This window comes from Stenella coeruleoalba, assembly GCF_951394435.1.
Source record: "Stenella coeruleoalba genome assembly, chromosome: 4".
Classification (NCBI taxonomy): domain Eukaryota; kingdom Metazoa; phylum Chordata; class Mammalia; order Artiodactyla; family Delphinidae; genus Stenella; species Stenella coeruleoalba.
In genome coordinates, this window is record NC_137149.1 from 4,736,770 (window position 1) to 4,763,792 (window position 27,023).

At 41.6% G+C, this 27,023-nt stretch overlaps 2 protein-coding genes across 2 annotated transcripts; both read left to right on the forward strand.

The window, feature by feature from the left end:
• The first annotated feature begins 328 nt into the window (after positions 1 to 328).
• Positions 329 to 3,762, forward strand: NDUFC1 (NADH:ubiquinone oxidoreductase subunit C1). The gene is made up of 4 exons (XM_079920138.1): positions 329 to 436; positions 976 to 1,079; positions 2,568 to 2,647; positions 3,630 to 3,762. Exons 1-3 carry the CDS (start codon positions 370 to 372, stop codon positions 2,625 to 2,627), a joined length of 231 nt encoding a protein of 76 aa, XP_079776264.1. The 5' UTR covers positions 329 to 369; the 3' UTR covers positions 2,628 to 2,647; positions 3,630 to 3,762.
• A 5,710-nt stretch (positions 3,763 to 9,472) lies between these two features.
• MGARP (mitochondria localized glutamic acid rich protein) lies at positions 9,473 to 22,290 on the forward strand. The gene is made up of 4 exons (XM_079920341.1): positions 9,473 to 9,905; positions 15,132 to 15,235; positions 20,063 to 20,156; positions 21,491 to 22,290. The coding sequence occupies exons 1-4, from the start codon at positions 9,560 to 9,562 to the stop codon at positions 21,934 to 21,936; spliced, it is 990 nt and encodes a 329-aa protein (XP_079776467.1). The 5' UTR covers positions 9,473 to 9,559; the 3' UTR covers positions 21,937 to 22,290.
• Positions 22,291 to 27,023: the final 4,733 nt, after the last annotated feature.

The window sequence follows — 27,023 nt, forward strand, 5'->3', positions numbered from 1 at the left end:
AAAATGCTACTATTCAACCCTCTTCACTTGCAGTTTCCCGGCTTACGCAGGAAGATTTTGGTAACTCTCTTTGTAAATGTCCCTGGGGTGGGGGTCTGAAATAAACTCTCCGAGGACAGAGACGCGGCTAAACTACCTTTCATTTTCCCCCTTGTAATCACCTCCTTCGTAATCCCACTGTGCACATTGAGGGTTGAGACCAGAAGAGCTAGAGTACCAGGCGGTAACTCCAATTCTTGGGGTTAGCGCCCGCACGCGGCGCGGCCGCAGAGCCCGCGGTTCCGCGCCTCCGCCCGCCAGGGGACGCTCGGCCGGACGCCGACCCCCGAGAGCGGCGGGGCTGGAGGAGGCGGAGCCCAACCCGGCAAGATGGCGCTGCCTGCCTTGTTGCGACCTTTCTCCAAGCTGCTGGCCCCGGCCAGGCTGCCGAGCGGCTGTAAGTGTCCCTCCTCGAGCAGGCCGCCCCGACCTTCCAGCCTGCGGCTCCCAGGGCGAACCCAGCCCCGAAGGGGCAGGAGGCGGCTGCGCTCCGGGCTTGTCCGGCAGTGACCTTCGCCGGCCCGCCTCCCGGAGCCCACGCCTGCCTCCACCCGCGCCTCTCGGCTCCCCGTCAGCCGCTGCCCACCCTCCTCCCAGAGCCGTCCGACCCCTCGGGGTTTCGGCGAATGGACTTTGAGTCCCTTCTCCTGCAGACGCGGGAGAAGGAGACCCTCCCCGGGGCGCTTCTATCTGCCCACCCCCGAGACGTCGGAGGGTCGCCAAAGCCCGCGTACGAGGCTTTGAAGGCGCTACCCGGTCTGGCCCTGCTGGTGGCCCAGGGCGAGTTACTAGGCATCTCTGAACCTCTCTTTCTGTGGCTGTTTAAATGAGGAAGTAGAAGGGGGAATTAAAAGCGACAATACGCATGTAAATGTCAGGTTTATCCCGACAGGGTGGTAAGTTACAGATTTAGAGACCCTTTCTGTCCCCTTTCAGCTTCAGCGCGGTCAAAGTTCTACATTCGGGAACCGCCACAAGGCAGCCCTGACTGGCTGAAGGTTGGACTGACCTTGGGCACCTCCGTTTTCTTGTGGATCTATGTAAGTATATACTCCCTTAAATCGTGCTACTCCAGCACGCTGGAGAGGACAAGTACCGGTGTGAGGTTTAATGTTGCGCAGCAAATCTCCCATACCATAGGTTATTTATGTAACTGCTAATAATCTATTTCTCCAAGGACTAAAAAATATTTTCAGAGGCATCGAGAAAGTATAATGAGGCCGAAATTTCTGTCATTGTTCCTTCGCCTGGTTTTGTCGTGAATGGCAGTTTCACTACATATTAATTATCCTTTAGTTTATTTCTTAATAAAGATGGAGGCAGGTTGGGGTTTTATGAAGGCACTTTTTTCAGATGCCATAGGGACAGATCGTAAATGAACAAGCTATACAAATTAAATCCCATTGGACTTACAAGATATAAGATTTTAACAATGTTTGTGTAAATACATTGTTGGAAATTGTACCTAGTGTGTAGCAGCCTTTTTCTTTCTTTCTTTTTTTTTTGTCTTTGTTTACAGTGTGCCAAATGCTTTACCTGTAAAAACTTGTTTAATTTTTTCAACAACACTATGTGGTAGTACTATTATTATTGACCTCTTACGGATGTAGGAAACACTTGGAGAAATTAATTTGCCAAACCAAGTCCTCCCTGACTTCAGGGCTACACTGTAGACCACTGTGAAATACTGTCTCTCCATAGATAAAAATTTTAAAAGTATCTGTGTTACATTAGTACTTAAATTTTTTGTTTTGGAATTTCCTCCACTGCCGCCCACCTCCAACTCTTAGATCTCTTATTTGGGATTTTTTTCATTAAAGTGGTTCAGCTCTTTGACATGGAAAGGAGGAAGAGATGTTGAAAGTTACTTACAACTTAGTAACTAATCCTTTCAAAATAACGTTTGTTATAATGTAACTTTATACGTTCTTAAAGCTTTCCTAAAAAGAAACTTGTTGCTGAGAGCTCTGATTGATATTGGATCTTTGCAACACATGTCACCCTATATCAGCCATCGTTCTAGTTGCGTATTCTGTCAGACAGTGGTTCTGAGAAAGCGGCTGTCCTCCGTGACATCTAATTAATACATATATAGTTGGGGGTTGTGGGTTGGTCGTTCACTCACAGTATCATACTTCTGAGGTTAGAAGTATAGTACACATCCACCAACCCCATCTAATAACCAGGTTCTGCTCTGTCCTGTTGCTTTAGCCCCTCTGTGGTAAGGCTCTCCATTCCATTAATTACCCACTGAGTGAAGTAATTTATTTGCAGAAGTTGGATTTAAACTTTTAAGGGTTGCCTTCTCAAATTTATAGTATGTCAGATTGTGGTGAACAAGTACATATCATTCATAGCTTTTGGACTTTTGTATCCTTTAGCCTTTTATTTCTAACTAGAATAGTTGTAATTCTTTTAATCTATCCTTATTTCTCTTGCAAAATATAAATATCATTAGTTGATCTTCTCCTCCTCTTTAAGTTGCCAGGAAGATTGCATTTCTAATTTTAACTCTTACCTACTTCTAGCTCATCAAACAACATAATGAAGATGTTTTAGAGTATGAAAGAAGAAATGGGTTGGAATAATCTTTTGGAACACCGATACAGTAAGTATGTGATTTTCTAGGATTGAATAGACTATGCAAGTTAATTTGACCTCTTTTTAAATAATGTGTTTTGACTTTTTTCATTAGGTTTATACTTTTTAGCACCTATATTCCTGTCTGTGACAAATTTATGAATTTTTAATACCTTGGCTGAAGGATCTCTTAGCATAATCATTTTTAATCATTACACTTTGACTGTGTTCAAAGGAAGTTGTGCTTAAGAATGAAACCAAAATCATATTTCCTTAAATCTAATAGTGCTGTACACAGTGCCTTCATAGCACTTAGGACAAGTTATCATTCTTTGTGTATGTATTTCTTAATACCTGTTTGTCATATACCACACATGAGTGTAAAATTCCACGAGAACAGGGCATTCAATTGTTAAACTTCTTACTGCATGACGATTTTATTATGATTGTCATTACAACTAACACCCAGTTGGACAATTCCTGATAAAACCTAGCTGTGAATAAGATAGAATACACTGCATGGTCTGTTATTTAAAAGAGTGAGTTTATTTTATATGTATATGTGTGCCATATTTCTGAAAATATTTTTAAAGAAATCCTATATTAATCCTTTTGTAAAATGAAAAATCATCCTTATAAATCTCAGCTTTCTTGGATTAGGTTGATTAAAGTAGATAACTTATATGTGCTGGAGAATAAAACAGTAATCACAGATGTACATTTTGTTCTATTATTATCACCTTGCCCATTTCACTACTTCAGTCAATCAAGAGATAAAAATGAAATAGTTTTTTAAATCAAAACCAGATGCTTTTGCTACTCCTGTAGTTAAGATTTAAAAAAAAATTTTTTTTTTTGCTAAAATTTAGATAAAATGAGGAGTTGATATTCTTTGTGGATTTGTTTTTTTAGACTTCCCCTGATACTTTAAGGTGCATTGTTCAGAATGGTCTAATTTTAATATTACTTCTGCTGGTTAATGCTACAGTTTTCTTTTTTTTCCATTATAGGTATTAGTGTTTATAGCAGTTCCTCTGGATTCACCAATCTGTTGAGCTGTAAACTGAGAGAAAGAGTTACATGTGAACATATGTCAAGTCAGCATTTGTGTTTCACATAATTAAATTAAAAAATACTTCTGTATTCTTCAGATTATGTACATTGTGACAGTGTATAAAATGTCAATTCTAACGTAAATTACTAGAAGTATTTTAATGTGGAAAGTGCCGTTTGATTATTGGGTCATTGGTAAGAAAACTTTTTAAGGATATAGATTTTAAAAAAAATCACTGCTGAGGATTTAGTCCTTCTATCAACTTGTGATTTCTAATCAGAACACTTATTTAGTGATCAGGATGATAGAACTACTCCTACTCTATTATTTAAAATACAAAAGAACCCAAATACTATTTTCTTCTTACCAGAGTTTCTTCTGACTCCATTTCCTTGAGTTTGAATGAGTTTCATTTGGGTGACTGTTTTTAACACCGGTATGGCCACAGTTGGCTCTTTTTGCTCATATGACTTTCATCCAATGAATAACAGACTATTCAAAAAAAGGAGTTGGTGAGAGCTCATAGAGACAAATGAAAAAACACTTCATTTATCCCTCATTTAAACCCTTTCTTTTTTGTGAATCAGTTAACACCTATTTATATGCCACTTCATTAACATATAATTTAAACACTTAATGTATTAATACTGTACATTTGAAAGTGTATTATTTGTATCTCCATTCTGATGTTAAATAGAAAGTTTCATTGCCTTATAAATGGCTTTGTTTGTGTTTCGGGCTCTGGCCAACACTTACTCTGGGAGATTCACGGCCCAATACCTTTGGAAGTCACTTCTGAACATAAAGTCAGAGTTACCTTATCTCAGAATAAGTATTTAATCCAAATTCAGTGAAAGACCAGATAAAACAGTAACTATTAACTTTTGTCAATTCGGAGTCCTAGGTGGTAGAACTGGAAAGGACCTTAGGGGGTTATATAGACCAATGCCATAATTTTACAAATGCAAAAACCAGAGGTAAAGAGTCATTTGCCCAGTATCACTGGAAAGTAGAATGATGGACTCTTAAAGATGACCATGTCCTATTCCCCAGAATTTGTATATATGTTAGGTTAGGTTAGGCAAAGGGGAATTAAGGTTGCAGATGGAATTAAGTGTGCTAATCAGCTGACACTGAGATGGAGAGATTATCCTGGATTATCTGGTTGGGCCTCATGTAATCACAAGGGTCCTTAGAAGTGGAAGAGGGAGGCACCAGTATGTGTCAGAGTGGTGTGATATGAGGAAGGTTCAGCCGGCCATTGCTAGCTTTGAAGATGAAAGAGGGCCAAGAGCCAAGGGACAGAGAAGTCAAAGAAATTCTACCCTGGAGCCTCCGGAAAGGAACAGCCTTGCTGACACCTTAACTTCAGCCCAGTGAGACCCATGTCGGATTTCTCATCTACAAAAATGTAAGATAATAAATTTGTGTTGTTTTAAACCACTAAGTTTGTTATAGCAGCGGTAGGAAACTAATACTGTCACATGGTAATGGACCAAGAAGTCAGGTATCAACTCCCAGTTCAAGGAACTTTACCCTAAAAGAGACACTTAAAATTCACATCCCTAAAGGGAACAGAAAACTCTAAGACACTTGAAATTCTGGAAACTGATAACCTTAGTTGGAAATAAAATACAGCTTTAACAAGCAAGATTTACTGTATGTCAGGCCTTGAAAATAAAGCTGCCCTGTGTGGACTTTCTTCTTGATCGTGCCTCTGTAACTCCAGGGGGAGCCATTCATGAAGACCAGGGCTGTCCTAAAGAACTTTCTGCGGTGATGGACATGTTCTGCCTGTGCTAGCCAGCGTAGTGGCCACTACTCCCATGTGGCTACTGAGCATTTGGAATGCGATTAATGTGACTGCATTTTTTTTTAGTTTTATTTCCTTTTCATTAAATAGCCACATGGGGCTGGTGGCTGCCGTATTGGACAGTACAGATGCAGATTACTCTTGAGTAACACCTCCTAGAGTTGTGCCACACAGGGGCGCTGGTGAGAGGTGCTTTCTAAACTAAATATTGAAACCTAACTCAAATTACATTAAACTAAAAGAAGGTTATGAGGATACAGAGTGACTCACAGACTGCCGTAACAGGCATGCACCTGAGCCCAGGAATGATTGGGGCCTGGCATTCAAATGTTATCTCGACTTTTGCTCTGGGCTCTGCTTCCTGCCTATGTGCTTTATTTCCCTTGCACACAGACCGTCTCTTCCCCAGCCCACATTGTAAAGAGAGGGCTACAGTCAGTAGTCTCTTAAACTGAGATGTTTTAGCTGGACTGAACAAGAATCGTTCTGATATACAACTCCTGAGAAGAACTTGGTCAAGTGATGGTTCCTTTAGCAATAATGTAAAAGAATTTCCATAAAAAAGAAGATAACAGACAAATTCATATGTCAAATGTTGTCAAGTTTTTTATTAGATCAAAATCGGACCTTTTTTTTCAGATTCAGTGTCTGTGAGATAGTCATTAAATTAGTTTCTTAAGTTGCCGTAGGAAAAAAAACCAAGCTATAGGAGCTCAGTTTTAAGTATAAGAAGTTGTTATGGGTTAAATTTTGGTCCCCAAAAAGATATGTTGAAGTCCTAGCCCCCATTATCTCAGAATGTAACCTTATTTGGAAATAGGGTATTTGCAGATATAATTAGTTAAAATGAGTATACTGGAGTAGAGTGGGCCCTTAGCCCACTGTGACTTGTATGTTTCTAAGGAGAAGAGACACAGACACACAGGGAGAAGACAGGAATGATGGAGGCAGGGACTGGAGTGATGCATGTGGAAAGCAAGGATTACCGGTAAACGTCAGAAGCTGGAAGGGTTCTTGCCTGCATGTTTCACACCTTGACTTCAGACGTCTAACCTCCAGAACTGTGAGAGAATAAAGTTTGTTGTTTTAAGCCATCCAAGTCTGTAGTAATTTGTTATGGTAGCCTTAGGAAAATATGGAAGGGGTAGGGAATGTCATGTTTATTTTACTACAGAAGAGAAAGTGAATCGATGGGAAGAGTACTGAGGAACCTCCAAGAATTGTTTAAGAATTTATCATCTTGATTGTCCTTTCTCCTTCATTTTATCGAAATACTTTAGGCCATCAAAAGCGTGCATACCAAATGTAAAACAGATAGCTAGTGGGAAGCAGCCATGTAGCACAGGGAGATCAGCTCGGTGCTTTGTGACCACCTAGAGCGGTGGGATAGGGAGGGTGGGAGGGAGACGCAAGAGGGAGGGGATATGGGGATATATGTATACATATAGCTGATTCACTTGGTTATACAGCAGAAACTAACCATTGTAAAGCAATTATACTCCAATTAAGATGTTAAAAAAAAAGCGTGCTTATCAGCACTTTTTCAAATTGCTTTCCAATTTGTCTTCCTAGATACTCTTCTAAATTGTTTCACTTTATATCCGTATTGATCTGTTGAAAGTACAGGTTATAGCTTAGGGATTTAATATTAAAAAAAAAACAAAGCTGTTTCTAGCTTTCTGTGGAGCCTAGGAAATCACTCAATCTTTGAGAATTGCCTTTAATTATATGGAACTTAAGCCTTGAGTAAGTATGACTATTAGTGCCAGTGGTTAGGGAGCTTCGTGAGCTCCCTCTCTTACAATATGTTTTCAAAACTAATATTGTCTTTGTCAACAATCACAGTTAGGTGGAGATCATCTTAGATAAACCAAGTTAACTCTAACCCTAAGTTCTTGTTTTCCTAACAAGACCAAGAGAAATGTCAAGGATGTGCTCAAGGGCAGCATTATAAACAGTGTGACTAACAGCTGGGAAACTACTGTCTCAGCCTTAACACAGTCTTGTATGGCGAAGACCTGCTGTTAAAATTCTCTCAGGGTTCTGGAGAGACAGCTTGCTACAGAGTGAATTTGACACCCCACAGGCATGCCCTTTCTTGGGAAGTGTTTCATCAAAATGTGGGAAGAGTTCGACATCAAAATGGAAAGCCACATATCCTACAGGAGCAGTAGAGTAGGTGGCAAATTCCCTTTGATCCAAGAGCCATGAGCTTTTAGCTAAGATGAAAAGGGATGTGGAGAAGTAGCACTACTTATCTCACAGTTCTTGCCTTTGCCAGCTGGGATGGCCACATCCAACCTAGAGGACATGATAAACTCCCCGCTGGACCTTACCATACGATGAGATGGTGGACTGTAATGGATCCTATCATGTGCGCACTGACAGGCATCAGAACATTGTAAGTGGGCCTGGAGCTTCGGCTCAGGCTGGAAGTCAGAGTCTAGCGCTGCCTTCTCCAACTAGCTGAGCGTGTTTTCTACCTAATGTGCTTTACAGCTGACAGCAACACAATAGAGGAGTTATCCACATTTCACTCATGTGGGTACCCATTAAAATGCATTTACTGCCTTTGACTATTTCCTCTCCCTGGCAACGAAGTCAAAATTCAGCCCTAAGTAGACCAAAGAAGGAATGAGCTGTAGTGGTAAACAGATTTGTTTTCTCTTTTAATTTTAAATTGAGCTGCACTAAATTGGAAATGGTTAGGAGCTCTCCCCACAGATTTGATTTGATTTGTCAGTCCGTACTAGCTGCTAGCAGTTCATCCTAGGACGTATAGTTGATGCTGGGCAAAGGTAGCAAGTGTACGAATCTGCATTTTGTTACTTTCAGGACTACCTAACTTCTTGGTGGAGGGTCTGGGTCTAGCCCCTTCTTTGGGCCTTGGAAGTCTAAATCTGACCTCTCATTAACACAGATTACCTATTTGCTCTTAAGGTTTAATCACTAGGAATAGCTAGTGACTGAGCATCAAAAAACTAGTTCTGGGGCTTCCCTGGTGGCGCAGTGGTTGAGAGTCCGCCTGCCGATGCAGGGGACACGGGTTCGTGCCCCGGTCCGGGAAGATCCCACATGCCGCAGAGCGGCTGGGCCCGTGAGCCATGGCCGCTGAGCCTGCGCGTCTGGAGCCTGTGCTCCGCAACGGGAGAGGCCACAACAGTGAGAGGCCCGCGTACCAGAAAAAAAAAAAAAAACTAGTTCTGATCATTGGCTTGTACTCCTTAAATGAGACTATATTAAATATTATTAGAATTGGGTTCAGAACGAGAACCTCTGAGGAGTGTTTAGTTATTCACCTAGCAAATGAGCAAGTAGTTTGCCTGTAACATGCCAAGAGAACTTGGAACCAGAAGGACTATGTTCATGTCCTTTAAAAAAAAAAAAAATCATAACCATCGGTCCTTGAAAATTCCTCCCCACCACCTGGTCGTTTGCTAAACCGAGTAATTGCCACCTTCCTCAGAGCGATGAAATAAAGATTAAAGGAGAAAATTATGTGAAAGTGCTTTATAAACTGTCAAGTGCCAAACATACTTAAGGGGTTACAGTAGTAGGAAATGGTGCCTTCCAAAGATTAATCACGTAGAAAATGTTATAAGCATACATTATTGGTTTCCATATTCAAACCATGACAGATTCTTGTCGCCACAATGAGGCAAGTGATTGAAATCTGGAGGGAGAAACTAATAATTCAGTGTTTTTAGTTGATTTGGAGATACTAGCTTCACATCCCATAGAGGAATATGCAGCATTTTTGGAGTTTATATTTAAAAGTCATTGTAATCGTGAATTGCCTAGAAATTCAGCCATTAAGCGGGAATTTTCTTAGGATTCTGAACATCACCCAGAGCACTAATGGGAGGCTGAGGCTACCCCCCTCCTCCATCTCCAGGGAACTTCCAGCTGCCCTTTCCACTCCTAGGAAAGCTAGCGGAGTGCGTGAGAGAAAGGGGGTTCAGCTTGCACACGGCATGATAAATCCTGTCTGTGTCTTATTCCGGATGCGAGTCCCGAGACATTTCATCCTGCTCTGAGGAGTCCCACTGACTGGAACAGTACAGGGCAGGCAGATGACAGCGACTTCTCGGTTCTCCATCCCTTTTCCGAGATGCCACCATCAGCTTCTCCGGCCCAGGCGAAGGCGACAGAGCCTGCAGATTGGGTTGAGGGAGGACGGTGCGCACGACCAACCCCTGCGCACAAACCCCACGGGGCCGCGGGGGCGGGGCGGGCAGGGGTCAGCGCCCCTCCCCGGGGCGGGGCTCGCCAGGGCTCCCCGCGCCCCGCAGCACCGCGGGGCTACAGCGGCAGCGGCGTGCAGGGAGCCGGGCGCGATGTACCTCCGCAGGGCGGTCTCCAAGACCCTGGCGCTGCCTCTGCGGGCGCCCCCAGGCCCCGCGCCGCTCCGGAAGGACGGTGAGTCGCAGGCGCTGGCCCGGGGGGCCTCTCCCGGCGTCCAAGCCTGAGGAGGACAGGTGCCTCGCGCACAGATCGCGCGGGCGCGCCGGTTCCCGCCTGCCCTTCGTGGGCCAAAGCCAACCCCGGCAGCAGAAGCCTGAGATTGGGGATAGGGATGGGGATGGTGGGGGGGCGGGGAAGAAGGGGGAGGGTGGCCGGGAAATCACCTCGACATTCTTGGAGACTTTGGAAGTAGGGTGCCTTTCCAGCGCGGCTTCTGGATCCGGACTGGATTTCCTGGGTTCGAATCTTGATCTTGGGCAAGTGATTTCACTTCAGTTTCCTCATCTGCAAAATGGGGACACTAATGAGTTTTAAAGAGTTAATATGTAGTTAACAACGCTTAGAAAAGTGCCTGGCGAAAGTCGGCAAAGCTTACCCCTTGTCTTAATACAGGGCCCAAAGCGCTCTCCAACTTCACGAGGAAGCAGAGGAATGGGTGGGAAGATGGACCCTGGTCTGCGGGCTCGGCAGGGTGCGCGGAAGGCAGTGCCGGCCGCGTAGAAGTTGGGTAAATGCTCTTGAGTAAATAGACTCAAGACCTGTCCAGGACTCGGCAGCCACGAGCCTGGGCCGTGGCATCCCCGGTGAGGAAGGGGCTTCGAAACGCTTTCCTCAGGGGCTGCAGAGAGATCTGGAGCCCTCCAGCTGTTGGGCTGCGTCCCCCCCCCCCCCCCCCCGTATCCATCACCTGTAGATTTTCTAAAGCACGGGGAAAGGGAGCGAATTTCCTGAAGGGGAAGTGGCAGTGCGAGCTGGAAGCTTATTAAATAAAAATTGATACGCACGAACGCGCCTAGCCTAGGGCCTGGGCCATCGTAGGTGCTGAAGTGTGAGCAGGAGAGCATTTTCCCTGCCAGCCGCCGGCGGCCCTGCGCCCAGGTTTGCGCAAGCGAGCAGTTCTGCCCCAGCCGGCTCTTTCCTAGTCGTCGTGCATCTTCTCTTTTCCGTCCCTGACTGGGGCGCTGGCTCTTAGACAACCTCGTGGAAAGTTCTTAGTTCTCCCTTCACTTTGCCCCACTTGCTGAGGCTTGCATTGGAGTCGGGGAGAAAGAGAACGACTCCTGCGGAAAATTCCATGGCCAATTTGTTTCCACTTTGATTAGGCCTGCGGTGGTGATGGTGATGGTGGGAGGGAAGGAGGGTATGTGTAACTAGCTTTATTTTTCTCTTAAAATGCTACTGAGAAGAAGTTGCCTCCAGTAACAGAAATAAAGAGTCTTCGTTTTCCTTGATCTCTATGCCGAGTAAGACAGAGCAGACTTTTCGCTGGTGAAATAGGGGGAAGCCATTCCTTTGAAAGTTCAGAAGATAACGGGGCTGTTGTGATTGGGGGTGGGGAGACGGAAAAGGCCCTGACGGTGGCCTTTCGAGCTCTCTGAACGCAACCCTCACCGTCCTCACGGACACGCATACACATCTTTTTTTGGTAGCTGCACATATTTCAAATAATTTCCTCCCCAACTTGGGGTAAAAGAAAAGAAGTCTGAAAATTCTGAACAGGTAGTTAGCAATACTGGTTGTAGCAGTACTGATCTTTTCCTCATTTTCATCTAATTACTTTTTTGTAGTGTTGATTCATTTATGTATTTTCTGAACTGTAATTGACTGGAAATTTGGCTTCGGTCGTGGACATTAACCTTGTATTGGTACTTCCAATTTGGGTGAAAAATGAAATTGTTTCAGTTTGTTGAAGGATAAAATTTTAACCGTGCCTCATCAAATTTTGTTCTCTGGTTTTTGCTTTTAAAAATGTAAAATTTTAATGAATAAATAAATTAGGTTTACAGTAGATCACCGAAAAAACTCAGAAAGACAAACTAGAAGTCGCCTGTAATTCTACCACTTAGTGAATACCACTATTTATCTACATTTTAGTGTACGTGGTGTTGCAGACCTTTTTTCCGCCTTCCTGCATTTTTTTTTTCTTATGTACATTGCTTCCACAATGTACATAATCTGGGCTAGTCCTGTAAAGATTATTTTGCTATAACTTTTCACTTAATATATTGTAAATATTTTCTCGTGTAGACAATCTTCTGCAAAAATTAAAATATCTGTTTCACATTTATGAATATGCTAAAATTTGTCTAATCTTTACCAAATATTGATTTCCCATTTCATTGCTCTTTTAAATAACTCTGCCATAATTGTATTTGTCTTTACTTAAACCTCTGTAATTTTCTCTATTTCTTCCTATTTAAAAAAACTTTTTTTTTTTTTTTTTTTTTTTTTGTGGTACGCAGGCCTCTTACTGTTGTGACCTCTCCCGTTGCGGAGCACAGGCTCAGGACGCGCAGGCTCAGCGGCCATGGCTCACGGGCCCAGCCGCTCCGCAGCATGTGGGATCTTCCCAGACCGGGGCACAAACCCGTGTCCCGTGCATCAGCAGGCGGACTCTCAACCACTGCGCCACCAGGGAAGCCCTAAAAAAACTTTTTGATATTTATTACTGGTTGCCAACTATGAAAGCTATGTATTCCCTATTTAATCACAGCTGTAGTTTTAAACCAACAAAAGCTCCACTAGAAGTCAAAGACATAACCTCTTACCATAGCCTCTCAGGGCACATTTGTAGGGAAAAATTGTTTTTTTCTAAGAGATGATCATTTATATCCAAACTAAGAACATATATACAAAATCTTCCCAATTTTGCTACTACGGAGATTCGTAGTTTGTGCAAATGTCTTGAGATTTGCTTTCTGCAAATCATAACTTCTTCCAGGTCCCTACACCCTTATTCTCTGTGTCAGGCCACATCAAAATACATTGAGTTTTCCTAGTCACACTGTCTCATGCTTTTGCACACGCTCTGCCTTCTGCCTCCAATGCAATTTTCCCTCCCCTTGTTTATCTGACAAACTCCTACTTTCCTTCAAAGCTCAGGTCACGTCTTTTCAATCGTGGCAGTTACCTTGAGCCAGCTAGCTGAATCCTTTCACTGCGTTTTCATGCTATTGTTGCTTCTGCTTTCATTCGTTACAGCATTTGTCACACTGCATTGCAATTATTTGTCTACAATTATTCGCCTGTACATCTTCTCCCTCTTTTTTGAGGCAAGGGACCTTGTGTGTTGTGTTTACAGTTATACTCTTTTTTAAAAAGATTATTTTGTTTTATTTATTTATTTTTATTTTTTGGCTGCACCTCCGGCATGTGGGATCCTAGTTCCCCAGCCAGGGACCAAACCTGCACCCCCTGCATTGGAAGCGCGGAGTCTTAACCACTGGACCGCGAGGGAAGTCCCTACAGTTATAATCTTTTTTTTTAATATAAATTTATTTATTTATTTATTTATTATGTTTGGTTGTGTTGGGTCTTCATTGCTGCGTGCGGGCTTTCTCTAGTTGCGGCGAGCAGGGGCTACTCTACGTTGCGGTGCACGGGCTTCTCGTTGCAGTGGCTTCTCTTGTTGCGGACACAGGCTCTAGGTGCGCGGGCTTCAGTAGTTGTGGCATGCAGGTTCAGTAGTTGTGGCTCACGGGCTCTAGAGCGCAGGCTCAGTAGTTGCGGTGCACGGGCTTAGTTGCTCCTAGGCATGTGGGATCTTCCCAGAGCAGAGATCAAACCTGTGTCCCCTGCATTGGCAGGTGGACTCTTAACCACTGAGCCACCAGGGAAGTCCCTCTTTATCTTTAAAATAGAGAATTTGAGCTATATGAACTTTAAGCTTCTTCTAGCTTTGAGTCTATCATAAAAATTTCAATTCCATAGCATATGGTATATACAAATTCTAGCACTATAGAGTTAATATATTTAAATAGAATAATACAGTACCTTAATCTATTTCTATTAGTTTGTACAAAATTGCCCTTCTATTTTAGATATGACCTTATGGCAATGTTTGTCTTAAAAGAGCTTATATCTGGTGGGAATGTAAATTGATAGCCACTATGGAGAACAGTATGGAGGTTCCTTAAAACACTAAAAATAGAACTACCATACGACCCAGCAATCCCACTACTGGGCATATACCCTGAGAGAACCATAATTCAAAAAGAGTCATGTACCACAATGTTCACTGCAGCTCTATTTACAATAGCCAGGACATGGAAGCAACCTAAGTGTCCATCGACAGACGAATGGATAAAGAAGATGTGACACATATATACAATGGAATATTACTCAGCCATAAAAAGAAACAAAATTGAGTTATTTGTAGTGAGGTGGATGGACCTGGAGACTGTCATACAGAGTGAAGTAAGTCAGAAAGAGAAAAACAAATACCGTATGCTAACACATATATATGGAATCTAAAAAAAAAAAAAAAGGTTCTGAAGAACCTAGGGACAGGACAGGAATAAAGATGCAGATGTAGAGAATGGACTTGAGGACACGGGGAAGGGGAAGGGGAAGCTGGGACGAAGTAAGAGAGTGGCACGGACATATATACACTACCAAATGTAAAACAGATAGCTAGTGGGAAGCAGCCGCATAGCACAGGGAGATCAGCTCAGTGCTTTGTGACCACCTAGAGGGCTGGGAAAGGGAGGGTGGGAGGGAGACACAGAGGGAGGAGATATGGGGATATATGTATATGTATAGCTGAATCACTTTGTTATAAAGCAAAAACTAACACACGATTGTAAAGCAATTATACTCCAATAAAGATGTTAAAATATAAATAAAAAAATTTTTTAAAAAGCTTCTATCTGCCCGTCTTTAAAGGTTTTATATTAGAAGAATTAGAGTTTCTTTCTATGTCTACATTTGTAATATAGATTTATAGAAATGTGTTGGATTTCAACATAAATGTTTTATTTAACATGTAAACTTTAAGCACAAATGTATTTAATTAACTTTTTGTAAAAATATCTTTTCCATTGAATCCTGTGGTGTAGAATATACAATAAGTGGATTTCTTTTGCTCACATGCATCTCGTTTGACTGTTAAAATTGTTTAACGCTTTGTCATTTCTCCTCACCCACGTCTGCATTCCTTCGAAGTAAAGCATGATGCGAAGCATCAGGATGACAGGTTTCATAAGTAATTATCAAATTAGATTAAGAAAATGTCAAGTGGAATTATTACCCTACCTTGTAATACTGTATTCCTTTAAGCTAACATCAGTTGATGTTAATAGATTCTAGGTTCACTGAGGGGTAAAACATTTTTTTGGATGTAATCATCTAAAATAGTTTTGCCCGTGGTGGAGCTAACTGTGTTTAAACTTGTTTTCCTAGCATCTCTTCGCTGGATGTCATCTAACAAATTCCCTGGATCGTCTGGATCAAATATGATCTATTATCTGGTTGTAGGTGTCACAGTCAGTGCTGGTGGATATTATGTAAGTGTTTTAATAACCTTGGTGCTCAGGAATTCATATATTTTACAACCTGTGATAAAACTCAAAGCAATGTCAAGATCAAGACATGGGATTAATTAAATATATAAGATTATGAAAAAAAATTTTAAGTATAAAATACTTACTACCACTAACTATGGATGACTTTCATTAAAAGCAATGATATTATAAATACTAACAGTACTAATGGCTGACATTCGAGTGTTTACCACGTGACAGACTCATGGCTCATTTAATTATTACAACAATTCTTTAAGGTAGGTACTATTATTAACATTTGACAAGAACTGTTTTGAGAGAGAAATGTTTTAAAAATTAACAGACTTTATGGGACTTCCCTGGTGGTCCAGTAGTTAAGACTCCACGCTTCTACTGCAGGGGGTGCGAGTTCCATCCCTGGTCAGGGAACAGAGATTCCCCATGCTGCATAACACGGCCAAAAATAAATTAATAGACTTTATTTTTTGGAGCAGTTTTAGGTTTACAGAAAAATAAGCAGAAAGTACAGAGAATTCCCATATACTTCCTCTTACCCCTCTGCCCCCCTTTCCCAAATCAACAACCTTGCTTTAGTGAGATACATTTGTTACAACTGATGGGTCAACACTGATACATTATTATTGACTAAAGGCTGTAGTTTACATGAGGGTTCACTCCGTGTTGTACATTATATGGGTTTTAGCAAATATATACTGACATGTATCCACCATTACAGTAGCACACAGAATAGTTTCATTGCCCTAAAAATGCCCTGTGCTCCAACCATTCATTCTTCCCTCTCTCCCCCTAGTCTTTTAACTGTCTCCATAGTTTTTTATTAGCTTTACATCTTTACTTTTATTTATTATTTTAATTTTATTTTTTTTCCGGTACGCGGGCCTCTCACTGTTGTGGCCTCTCCCGTTGCGGAGCACAGGCTCCGGACGCGCAGGCTCAGCGGCCGTGGCTCACGGGCCCAGCCGCTCCATGACATGTGGGATCTTCCCAGCCCGGGGCACGAACCCGTATCCCAACCACTGTGCCACCAGGGAAGCCCTTTACTTTTATTTTTAAAAGTAGTATTTATCTATATATTTTTTTAAAATTCAAAATAGACATATATAAAATCAAAAGAATGTTTTCCTCCCTGGTCTTCCTTATCCACTCCCCACAAGTAAACACCATAAAGCAAAGCTTTTAATAGTATGATTTTGGAGCTAAAAAAAAAAGAGAAACATTTGTGAGTTAATAAGATAATTCTAGGAATTCCCTGGAGGTCCAGGGGTTGGGACTCAGCGCTTTCCCTGCTGTGGGCCCACTGCAATCCCTGGTTGGGGAACTAAGATCCCGTAAGCTGCACTGTGTGGCCAAAAATAAATAAATAAATAATCCTATTGATTTGAATCATTCCTCCTTTTGCCATAAACTTTCTAAACTGAAACCTAATCTTTATTATGAATAAAATGAGAATAAGTATATATTCTTCAGGAACCATGAGACTACACAATCACTACATTTTGGTTTGACCTTACAGAAATATGCATAAAGAGATTTTTAGTCCTAACTAGGAGCAGTTTAAAGGACTATGTAGGTAATGAAAGCAAACTACATATCCTACTCTTCAGAAACGTGAAAGCCTCAAGAAGCCAGGAAAGTTCAAACATGTCACTTATATTATTGTCTTCCACTAATCTACCCGCTTTCACTCATACCCAGATTCCTTTGCTTTACCATCTTTCTACTGCTTAATATTGAATTCACTGCCTAGGGCTGCTATAGTTGGATATAGGCCACTGGAAAACAGATTAAACTAGGCCATGTGATTATGTGGGAAGCTGGAAGACTGAATTTCATCTGGACATCGCTACACCCCTAATCATGTTTACCAGTGCCAGACGTGAACCTCTGCAGTCCGCTAAATCCTCCTTTGCAAAAGCAATCTTAACTGGCTGGTTAGAAACTGGCTACGCCTGAGAGCTCTTTCTGGCCTTGTTCTCTCACAGTGGGAATGGAAATTGGACAAGGTGATGATCTCTAAGTCCCTTTCTACCTCTAAGATTATGTAGTTTTTTTTTTTGTTGTTGTTGTTGTTTTGTGGTACACGGGCCTCTCACTGTTGTGGCCTCTCCCGTTGCGGAGCACAGGCTCCAGACGCGCAGGCTCAGTGGCCGTGGCTCACGGGTCCAGCCGCTCCGCGGCATGTGGGATCTTCCCGGACCGGGGCACGAACCCGCGTCCCCTGCATCGGCAGGCGAACTCTCAACCACTGCGCCACCAGGGAAGCCCAGATTATGTAGTTTTTATCTGGAATGTTGGAAGCCTTCATTCCCAAGAATCTTAGGCTACTTTCAGGAGGAAATACAGAACCTGAGGCACTCAAAAACCCATATTCTAGCCCTCCCCTTCCCTTCCTTGTCGTGCACTAAAATAAATTCTATATTAGGTTTATCTGATGCTCCCTAGGTAAGAGCACTTTTTCATTTCCAAGTAAAATCTACTACCAGAGCCTCTGAAAATCTGAGTAAGGCCCAGGTCACTTCCATTTTTTGAAGGTCTGGGTATCTTGGGAGAGCAAAATGCCAGACTGGTTTCTAAAAGCTGTGGTAGATTTTAGATGCTTACGTTTAATAACTACAAAATATCATTTGGAAATAACTTCAAAGTCTAATTTTGAGACTCTCTCTTCTAATAGACCTTTCTTCTACTCTGTGCTTGATAATGTTCGATTTGAAAAAGCTAGATCCTCTGGGTTACACATGAGTGTGAATTATTCTTATATCTCTTTGATTCTGCTTTAGTAGCTAAATTGTGTTTTAGCCCCTTGAGCAATAAGACTAATGTCCTAGGGATGTTGCTGCTGGGATGGCCATTTCAGGGACATGAACTTGGGCACAGGTTCAGCTTTACTGTACTGAGAACTGAGGGTGCTGACTCGGTGTACAAGTCAGGAGCTCCCACCCCACTAGGAAATATTCCCTGCTTTTATACAAAAATGTTGACTGTCATTCCTGCTGATCCTGTTTGCTCTGTGTGTTTCAAAGCCAGATGATTCAAGTCAGAATTCACCAAACCCTGAGGGTTTGTTCAAGGGCCACTTTTGCAATATTTCCACCCCCGAGCTTATGGAGTTTTCCATTTTCACAGTCTAATTTTAACATACTATAAAATGGTTTGTAATTTGCATAGGATAACTTTTAATGAGGTCAATGGTTTATAATGATTAAAAATTTAGAAAATACTACATATAAATATGCAAATTTTTAAAATCTGTCATCCTACTTGCCACTAAGAGAGAAATATCTACCAACATTTTTTAAAGCTGAGATAATATGAACAATATTATCTAGTGAGATTTTCTTTTTTGTTTTTGCGGTACGCGGGCCTCTCACTGTTGTGGCCTCTTCCGTTGCGGAGCACAGGCTCCAGACGCGCAGGCTCAGCGGCCATGGCTCACGGGCCCAGCCGCTCCATGACATGTGGGATCTTCCCGGACCGGGGCATGAACCCGTGTCCCCTGCATGGGCAGGCGGACTCTCAACCACTGCGCCACCAGGGAAGCCCGAGATTTTCATTTTTAAAATATCATTGTCTAATATGAATACGCCAGAGATTACTACTTGATTTTGAAATGAAAGGAGGCCTGCACATTGTATCTAAGATTAAGATAGCTTTATTACCAATTTTGTTTCTCAAGTAACCTGTGGGTCAGTCATATTACTGCTTTTAATGACTAAACCTAGCTGACTTAAGGAATCTTCATTGGGGTCTACAAATGGGTCATTTTGGAAGACTTTTGGAAAGCTTTTCATGGCAGGAGAATTGAGTTTCACCTGCAGTTATAAGAACTAATACAGAGAGAGCTCATTTCCCCCAGTGACAACATCTTTGCTAACTATAAAACAATATCACAGCCAGGAAACTGACATGGATACGATCCATAGGCCTTATTCAGATTCCACCAGCTTTACATGCACTTGTGCGTGTGTGTGTGTGTGTGTACGCTCAAGTGCATGTATTTAGTCCTAAGCAATTTTATCACATGTGTAGATTCGTGTATTCACCACCACAGTCAAGAGACAAGACTGTCCCATCACCACAAGGGTCCCATGTATTGTTCTTTTGTAATTGTACTCACTTCCCGCCTGCTCTCCCCCTCCCTTCCTCCTGACAACTACCCATCTGTTCTCTATTTCTGTATTTCTTGTCATTTCAAGAACATTACCAAAAAAAATTAATAATAATAATAGTAATGTTACATAAATGGAATCCTAAGGTGTGCAACCTTTTGAGATTGGCTTTTTTCACTCAGCATAATTTACCTGGAGATTCATCCAAATTGTTTCCTGTATCTATAGTTCATCCCTTTTATGGCTGAATAGTGTCCTATGTCCTGGACGTACCACAGTCTGTGTAACGGTTCACCGGTTTTAGGACGTCTGGACTGGTTCCAGTTTTTGGATTACAAATAAAGCTACCATGAACATTTGTGTACAGGTTTTTGTGTGCATATAAATTTCCATTACTCTGAGATAAATACCACAGGATATTTGCAAATGCCTGTCAGAATATTTTGATTCTAGCATAATTTTTTTTTCTTCTTGGTCTTTATCTATCCACCTTGTGTGTTTTCAGTTATCTTTGACCTCTGTTAGAACATTTGTTTCTTTCCTTTTTTAAAGCATTCTACTTATTGACAAAGATTTCCAGAGGGGAAATAAAAGAGTAGATGGTGTGTATTGGTTTCTCCTGTTTGAACTGTAGATACCTTTAAGCTTGGCATGATGAATCTTAGAGCTCAAGAAATAAACTTAAGCACACATTTACTTTCAGACTTACAAGAGAATCACATCAGAGAAAGCCAAACACAGCGATCGTATAACGAATTTGAAAGAAAAAACCAAAGCAGAGTTACATCCACTTCCAGGTAAAGTGAATTTACTCTTTTCTTTTTCCTTGAGGCACTGATTTTCATTATCTTAGTCTAGCAATGGACAGTATTTGTTTTTGGCTTCTTTACTAACTTAATCCAAAATGACTCTGGGTAGAAGTTCATTCAGGAAGGGAAAGTCCAACCAAAGCCTAAAGAATATTGTTAGAGGTTTTGGATGAGAGCATTTGGTAAATGAAAACATTGTACATTTAATCTGCTGACCAGCAGCTTTGACTTCTTTGTGTGGTAATATTACTTTTCCCCTACTCAGGTTTCCATTCATGCAGGCATAATTTTAGTCTCTGTCTCTCTCAGCAGCCTGACCTTTCATTTCTCTCGTTAATTTTTTTTAAGTCATGAAATTTTGTTTCAGTTTTGGCTAAGACCACCTGTGTGCAGTGACATTAGCAGATTCAGTCATGTCTACTGAGTCCCTCAGTTGATCTGACTGATAAAATGGCAACTTGTAAGAACAGAAGTTTGACATTTTCACCCTAATGTATATTTCTTGCCTAAACTGCTTGCTTTAAACCATACTTTTTTCCTCTCAACTATAAGGCCATTATTATCCAATACCATGATCACTATCTAGGGACAAAGAAAACAGCTGCTCATGGACCAGTTTTAACCTTTTAGTCATGAGAACAATAAGAAACAGAATATCATTAGTAAATGTTATTGAATATAATCATGAGACGGCTGATTGTAATAATGATAAAATACAGCATTTCCATAGCACTTCCTTGGTTTTAAACCCCTCTTCATACATATTATTGTAGTCAATCCTCCCAATAGTTCCGTGAGGTAGGTATTATTAATATCCCCATTTTACAGATGACAAAACTGAGGTTGAGGGAGGACTAGTGGCTTTTCTGAGTCATCAGCTAGTAAGTTAGCTACTTTTCCATGCTATTTCACATGACACATTGCCTGTTTATTTTCATGGTTTGTATTTAAAATAAATAATCACATGAAATTATTATTTTCTTAAGTTCAACAGATTCAAAAGGGTTTTCAGAAGAGCAGACCTTTCATTTTACCTCCCCAGAGGCAACCAATAACACCAGTTTCTTTGTGTCCTCCAGGAGAGGGTCTCTACAAATATAACTCTAGGTCTATATTACCCTCCTTTTGTCCTAACACAAATAGTCCCATACTGTATACATTGCTCGTTTCCTTGCTTTTTTTTCACTGAACAGACCACCTTGAAGACCATGTCATATCAGTACTTATTGATCTGTCTCCTTTTTTAAAATGACTGCATAGTGTCTCACCGTCTTCCCATGCTCTTTACATTAATACTTTGCTTCATGGACTAAATTTTAAAGGTGAAAAAGAGAACCTTGTGGGTGCCGAGGAAGCCAGTTCAGAAGCCCCCGAAGTACCTTCAGTGGAAGCTCCGGTGGTGGACGCTGCAGAGCTTCCCAGTGCTACAGTTGCCGTCATCAAAGAGGCTTCCCCCTGTCCAGACGATGCGGAGGCTGCTGCCGAGGAGACCGCTGCCGCTGGTGCTGAAACTGGGTCAGAGGTGACAGATGCGGGGACGGGAGAAACCGCAGAGGTCAGCCCTGAAACCACGTCAGAGGTTACCAGCGCAGTTCGGGATGAAGCTGTTGCCATCGATAGTGATAAAGGTACAACCGAGAACGAAAGCTGTGGTGAATATGCTGAACTGGAAGAAAATTCTCCAGTTGAGTCAGAATCCTCTGCTGGGGCTGATTTACAGGAAGAAGAAGCCAGTGTTTGTTCTGAGGCCGCCTCAGCCCAAGGCTAATCTCATGCTGATTGACACGTGGGCAAAAAATGCCACAGAGGGTCTGATAGGTGTTTTTGTAGTTTCAGTAACCTTAGATTTTAAAAAGCCTTCTTTTCTAGAAAATGTTAGTGTGCCTTGAGGATTTGGGGTATCTACTGATAGATTTCAGGATCGAGAGAATGGAGATGTTGCGTGCTGAATAGTTTTCTACTCTCTGGGATCAGAGTATGACATGTAAAGAGCTTAAAGAGTTTCACCTGTGGATTTAAATTTTATATCATAGGAATTGAGCTATCTATACAACCTGCATTCACTTTAATTTTGCTATAATTTTACCTTTCTTTAATGTATGTAAATCTAGATTCTTGAGTTTTGATTTGAACTCATTTAAATAAATTTGGAAAATCTTTAGTGCTTCTATTATTCTTCACTAATATTTATATGCATAAATAGGATATACTAATATATACACATATAACATCACATGAACATTGCAACGTTATCAAAGAAAACATAATCTAGGGAGAACTCTGCATAGGGCAATATATGTATCCGTTCTCCCATCTATATTACACGGCAGGCTGTGCCAGTGTTTTCCATTTCAGTTTAATTCTCTTCAAGCAGCATTTATCCTGGCACTTTTTGCCAGTGGTCATTCATTCATTCATTCATTCATTCCCATAGTCAACAAATGTTAACTGAGCACCTGTAATTTACCAGGCACTGTTTTAAGTGTTGAGATTAAAAAAAAAAAGATAAAAATTCTTACCCTTCCCAGCTCGTGTTCTAGGGTATATACAAATGCTCTAAACAAATATAAATAATAAACAAGATAAATAAGACAACTATATAGTATGTTAGATACTGATAAGTATTTGAAAAGAAAAATAATGAAAGTAAAGGGATTATAAGTGTTGGTTAGGGCAGCCAGAGAAGACCTTACTAAGAAGCTGTCTTGTGGGTATAAATGTGAAGGTTGTATAAGGGACCTAGTCATGAGGACATGGCAGGGCGGGGCTGCTGGGAGAGCAGCGGAAAATCATCCCAGATGAGGGGACTGAGAAGGGTAAAGGATGTGAAGCACGAATATGCTAGAGAATTTGAGGAATTGCAAGGTGGCCAGTGTGTGGCTAAAGTGGAATGAAAAAGAGGGAGAGCGGTGGAGACGATTTCAGAGAGAAAGAATCGTGATGCAAGGGTGGGCTAGAACACGCAGGGTCTGGTAAGATTTCGGCTACTTAGGTAAGTTGGGAAGTGGTAGTGGAGGCTACAGATGCTCTGACTAGATCCCTTTAACTGGGCCAGTACATTTAATCCTAGCTGCTCTGAGTGTCACACACACACCCCGCCCCCAACCTCACCCCAGGCAGCTCACAGCTGATGACCGACTACCGTGGTGATACAAAAGGTGGAGCCTTCGCTGAGGGACAACGCAGAGCTTCCCAGTCGAGGCTGGTTTCCAGCTGAGATTACATCCTTGCTTAGCTTTCTCCCCCGTTCTTTCCCGCTTGCCTCCTTCCTATTCCCCTGGGAGCACTCCTTTAATAAACCACCTGCCTCAAATTCCTGTTTCAAGCTCTGTTTCTAGGAACTCCACCTGAGATAATTGTACTGCATGTGGTCCCAGGAAGCAGACCCTGAGAATAGGGTTCTGGAATTGTATCACTCTCCAGCTGGATGGCCATGAGGACCCCATCCCTGGTGGTAGGTGGAGGACTGCTATTCCCTGGCCTTCTGTAGCAGTGCGGTTGCTAAGATTTTCACCCCTGGTAAACTAGGGTAGGATATAGGTGCGAGATGATAAACTGGCTGGTTTAATCCCTCTGGAATTTGAGAGCTAGCAAGAAATAATAACTGCAAGGACTTAATCATTGCAATTAAGGGATGCTGTTTCACTAAACATTCTGTAAGATAGAGCAGAAACACTACCCGGTACCACTCTACGACCTCAACACACACACACAAATGCATTCTTCTCCACTGTTTTAGTTAGGATGCTCTCTGCTGCAAATAACAGAAACCAACTCAAAAGAGATTAAACAACAGAGAGAGTTATTATCTAACCAGCTCTCCAGAGGTCAGGCAGCTGCCAGGTTGGTTTATTCTGTGGCTCGGTTGTTAAGGACCAGGTTATTTCTATTCTGTTCTATTGGGTTGGCCCAAAAGTTCGTTCGCTTGTAAGTAAAAGACACATTTGTCATTGTCACCGAGAACTTTATTGAACAACATGGTCATTAACCGAACGAACTTTTTGGCCAACCCAATACTATCAGGAATGTTTTGGCTTTATCCTTGGTGGACTTTCCTCATGATCACAGGATGAACCACCATAATTCTAGCTAAGCCACATGATTAATGTCCACTCAAGGTCATTCAAAAACACAAACTTCCTCATCTTAAAAAAAACAAATATATATATATATACATACATATTTCCTTTTAATGTTATATTGTGGAAAATTTCAAACAAAAGTAGAGAGAACGGTGTCAGGAATCTTCGTGTGCCCTCACCCAGATTTACCAATTATCAACTCTTGGCAAATCTTGTATTTGTGGTCCCACCCGTTTAATCTTCTACTACTAATGCCTGTACGTAAAATAATAATAATAGCAATAATAATTCTTTAGTATTGCTAATTATCTAGTCAGGAATCAAATTTCCTTAACTGCCTCATAAAGGGTTTTCTCCTCCCTTCAGTTTGTTTTTGGCTCAGAATCGAAGTCCACGAATTGCAACTGGTCAACATGTCCTTAAGTCTATTTTTCCATAGGTTCCCTTTCATCTCCCTTTTGTTCCTCCTTGCAATTTATTTTTTTAAATAAACTGGGTCATTTGCTCTGTAGCTTTGTTTCAGTCTGGGTTTTGCTTATTGCCACCACATGTATTTTTTGGGTTTGTTTTAACATGTTCCTCTCCCTTGTACTGCCTATAAGTTGGCATTTAGCTCTAGAGGTTCGATCAGATTTAGGCCTATTGTTTGGACGGGAATACTTCATAGGTGGTCTTCAGACGTCCATGGGGACCCACAATGACTCATTGTTTTTCTCTTTGTGATGTTGGAAGTCATCGATCCATTATTTCACTAGGAGTTATAAAATGGTGCTATTGTAAGTTTATCATGATTTATTAGCGGGACTACTTCTATAAAGGGGAACTTCTTTCACCAACTGTTTGATTACATTGAGGTAAAGCTCATAGAGGAAAGATAGAGTAAATACTCGGGTCTCTCTTTTTATTTCCAGGTTTCAAAACGATGAGATGGCTCCCTAGCATATGCTCCATAAGTGACCGAGACATTATTTTTTAGTATCGTTATGAACTCAGCGATTTAAACATAAATTATATGCTTTAATCAATTGCAGTTATTACCCTTATTAATGCTCAATTTTCCCATCACTGACAAATGGGAGAGTCTTCAAGTGTGCTTTCTGAGTCTTTCTGCCTCAAACCTAGTAGTCTTGGATAGCTTCCTTGCTTTCTGGTATGATAAGATGTAAATATCCTACCCCAAACCTGGAATCAGCTATTTCTTCTAGGAGTCCTGCTGCTTTTTAATGTGACTGTAGTATTTAAGGATTTAAACTATAATCTGGGTGATTAAGGGATGTTGATTGCTACCGGGTTGGTCACTGTATCAAAGCCTTTAAGTAGACAGAGTCATGCCATTTTGCATTTCCAAAACAGCAATATATGTGGGTACCTGTTTCCTGTGAGAGTATATTGTCAAATGTGATAGATAAAAAAATATCTCAGTGTACTCTTAATTTACATTTCCTTTATTAAGAGGGAGGTTGGACAGTTTTTCATTTGTTTAAGGGCCATGTACATTTCTTTTTATGCAAACTATCTGTTCATATCTCTAGTATATTTTCTATAGTGTTGTCAATCCTCTCCTTTTTTTATTTTTTTAGAAGCTCTTTATATAATAGAGATAGTAAACTTTTTTTTTTAAATTTATTTTTGGCTGCGTTGCGTCTTCGTTGTTGCACACGGGCTTTCTCTAGTTGCGGCGAGCGGGGGCTACTCTTCGTTGCGGTGCGTGGGTTTCTCATTGCGGTGGCTTCTCTTGTTGCGGAGCACGGGCTCTAGGCGCATGGGCTTCGGTAGTTGTGGCATGCATTCTTAGTAGTTGTGGCTTGCAGGCTCTAGAGCACAGGCTCAGTAGCTGTGATGCACGGGCTTAGCTGCTCCGCGGCACGTGGGATCTTCCCCGACCACGTCTGGAACCCATGTCCCCTGCACTGGCAGGCGGATTCTTAACCACTGCGCCACAAGGGAAGTCCCGAGATAGTAAACCTTTGTCTGTAAGTTATAAATATTTTTTCAAGTTTGTCATTCATCTTCTTAATTTACTTATAATGTTTCTGTAGTATAAGAGATTTTTAGTTTTTAACGTAATCAAATGGATCAATCTTTTTCTGTATTGTTGCTGAATTTTGAGCTGTTATTAGTGTAGCAGATTGGGAAACAAATAGGCACACATTCTTCCCCTGTATGCACACTACTGTGAAGTGTGACTTTGTATCTCTTCCCATCAAGAGATGAGGACTACTTTTCCCCTCCTTGAATTTAGGCTTGCCTTGTACTTTGCTTGGTAGAATGCTGAGAAAGCGACTTCTTGAGAGTTCTCCCTCTCTTGGAACCTTGGGACCGTCAAGTGGAAAAGCTTGGGCTAGTCCGTGAAGATGAGAGACCGCGTGGAGAGAGAGGCCCCACCTACCACTGGCACCAGCCCCAGATCTGTGAGTGAGGCCGTCCTAGACCAGGCATGCCTGATGGCTGCAATTGTCAGAGTGACCCAGGCAAGACCAGATAAGAACCACACAGCTGAACACAGACCAAACTGCTGGTCCTCAAAATTGTGAGCAAAGAAGACGGCTGTGTATTAAGCCACGAAGTTGGGGCAGTTTAAGCAGAGAGGTCTAGTTAAGATAGTTAGGAAATAAGACTTTGAATTTGGTGCGGCCCAACTCTCGTGTGTTGCATTTCACATTCCTTAACTGGGATGAAAAAACAACTAGCTATGCCCAGCAGATCCAGCATTTGTCTGGCTTAACCTCCTGACCAACTGTTGCCTTTTCTGAAATTTATGTTTTAGAACTAC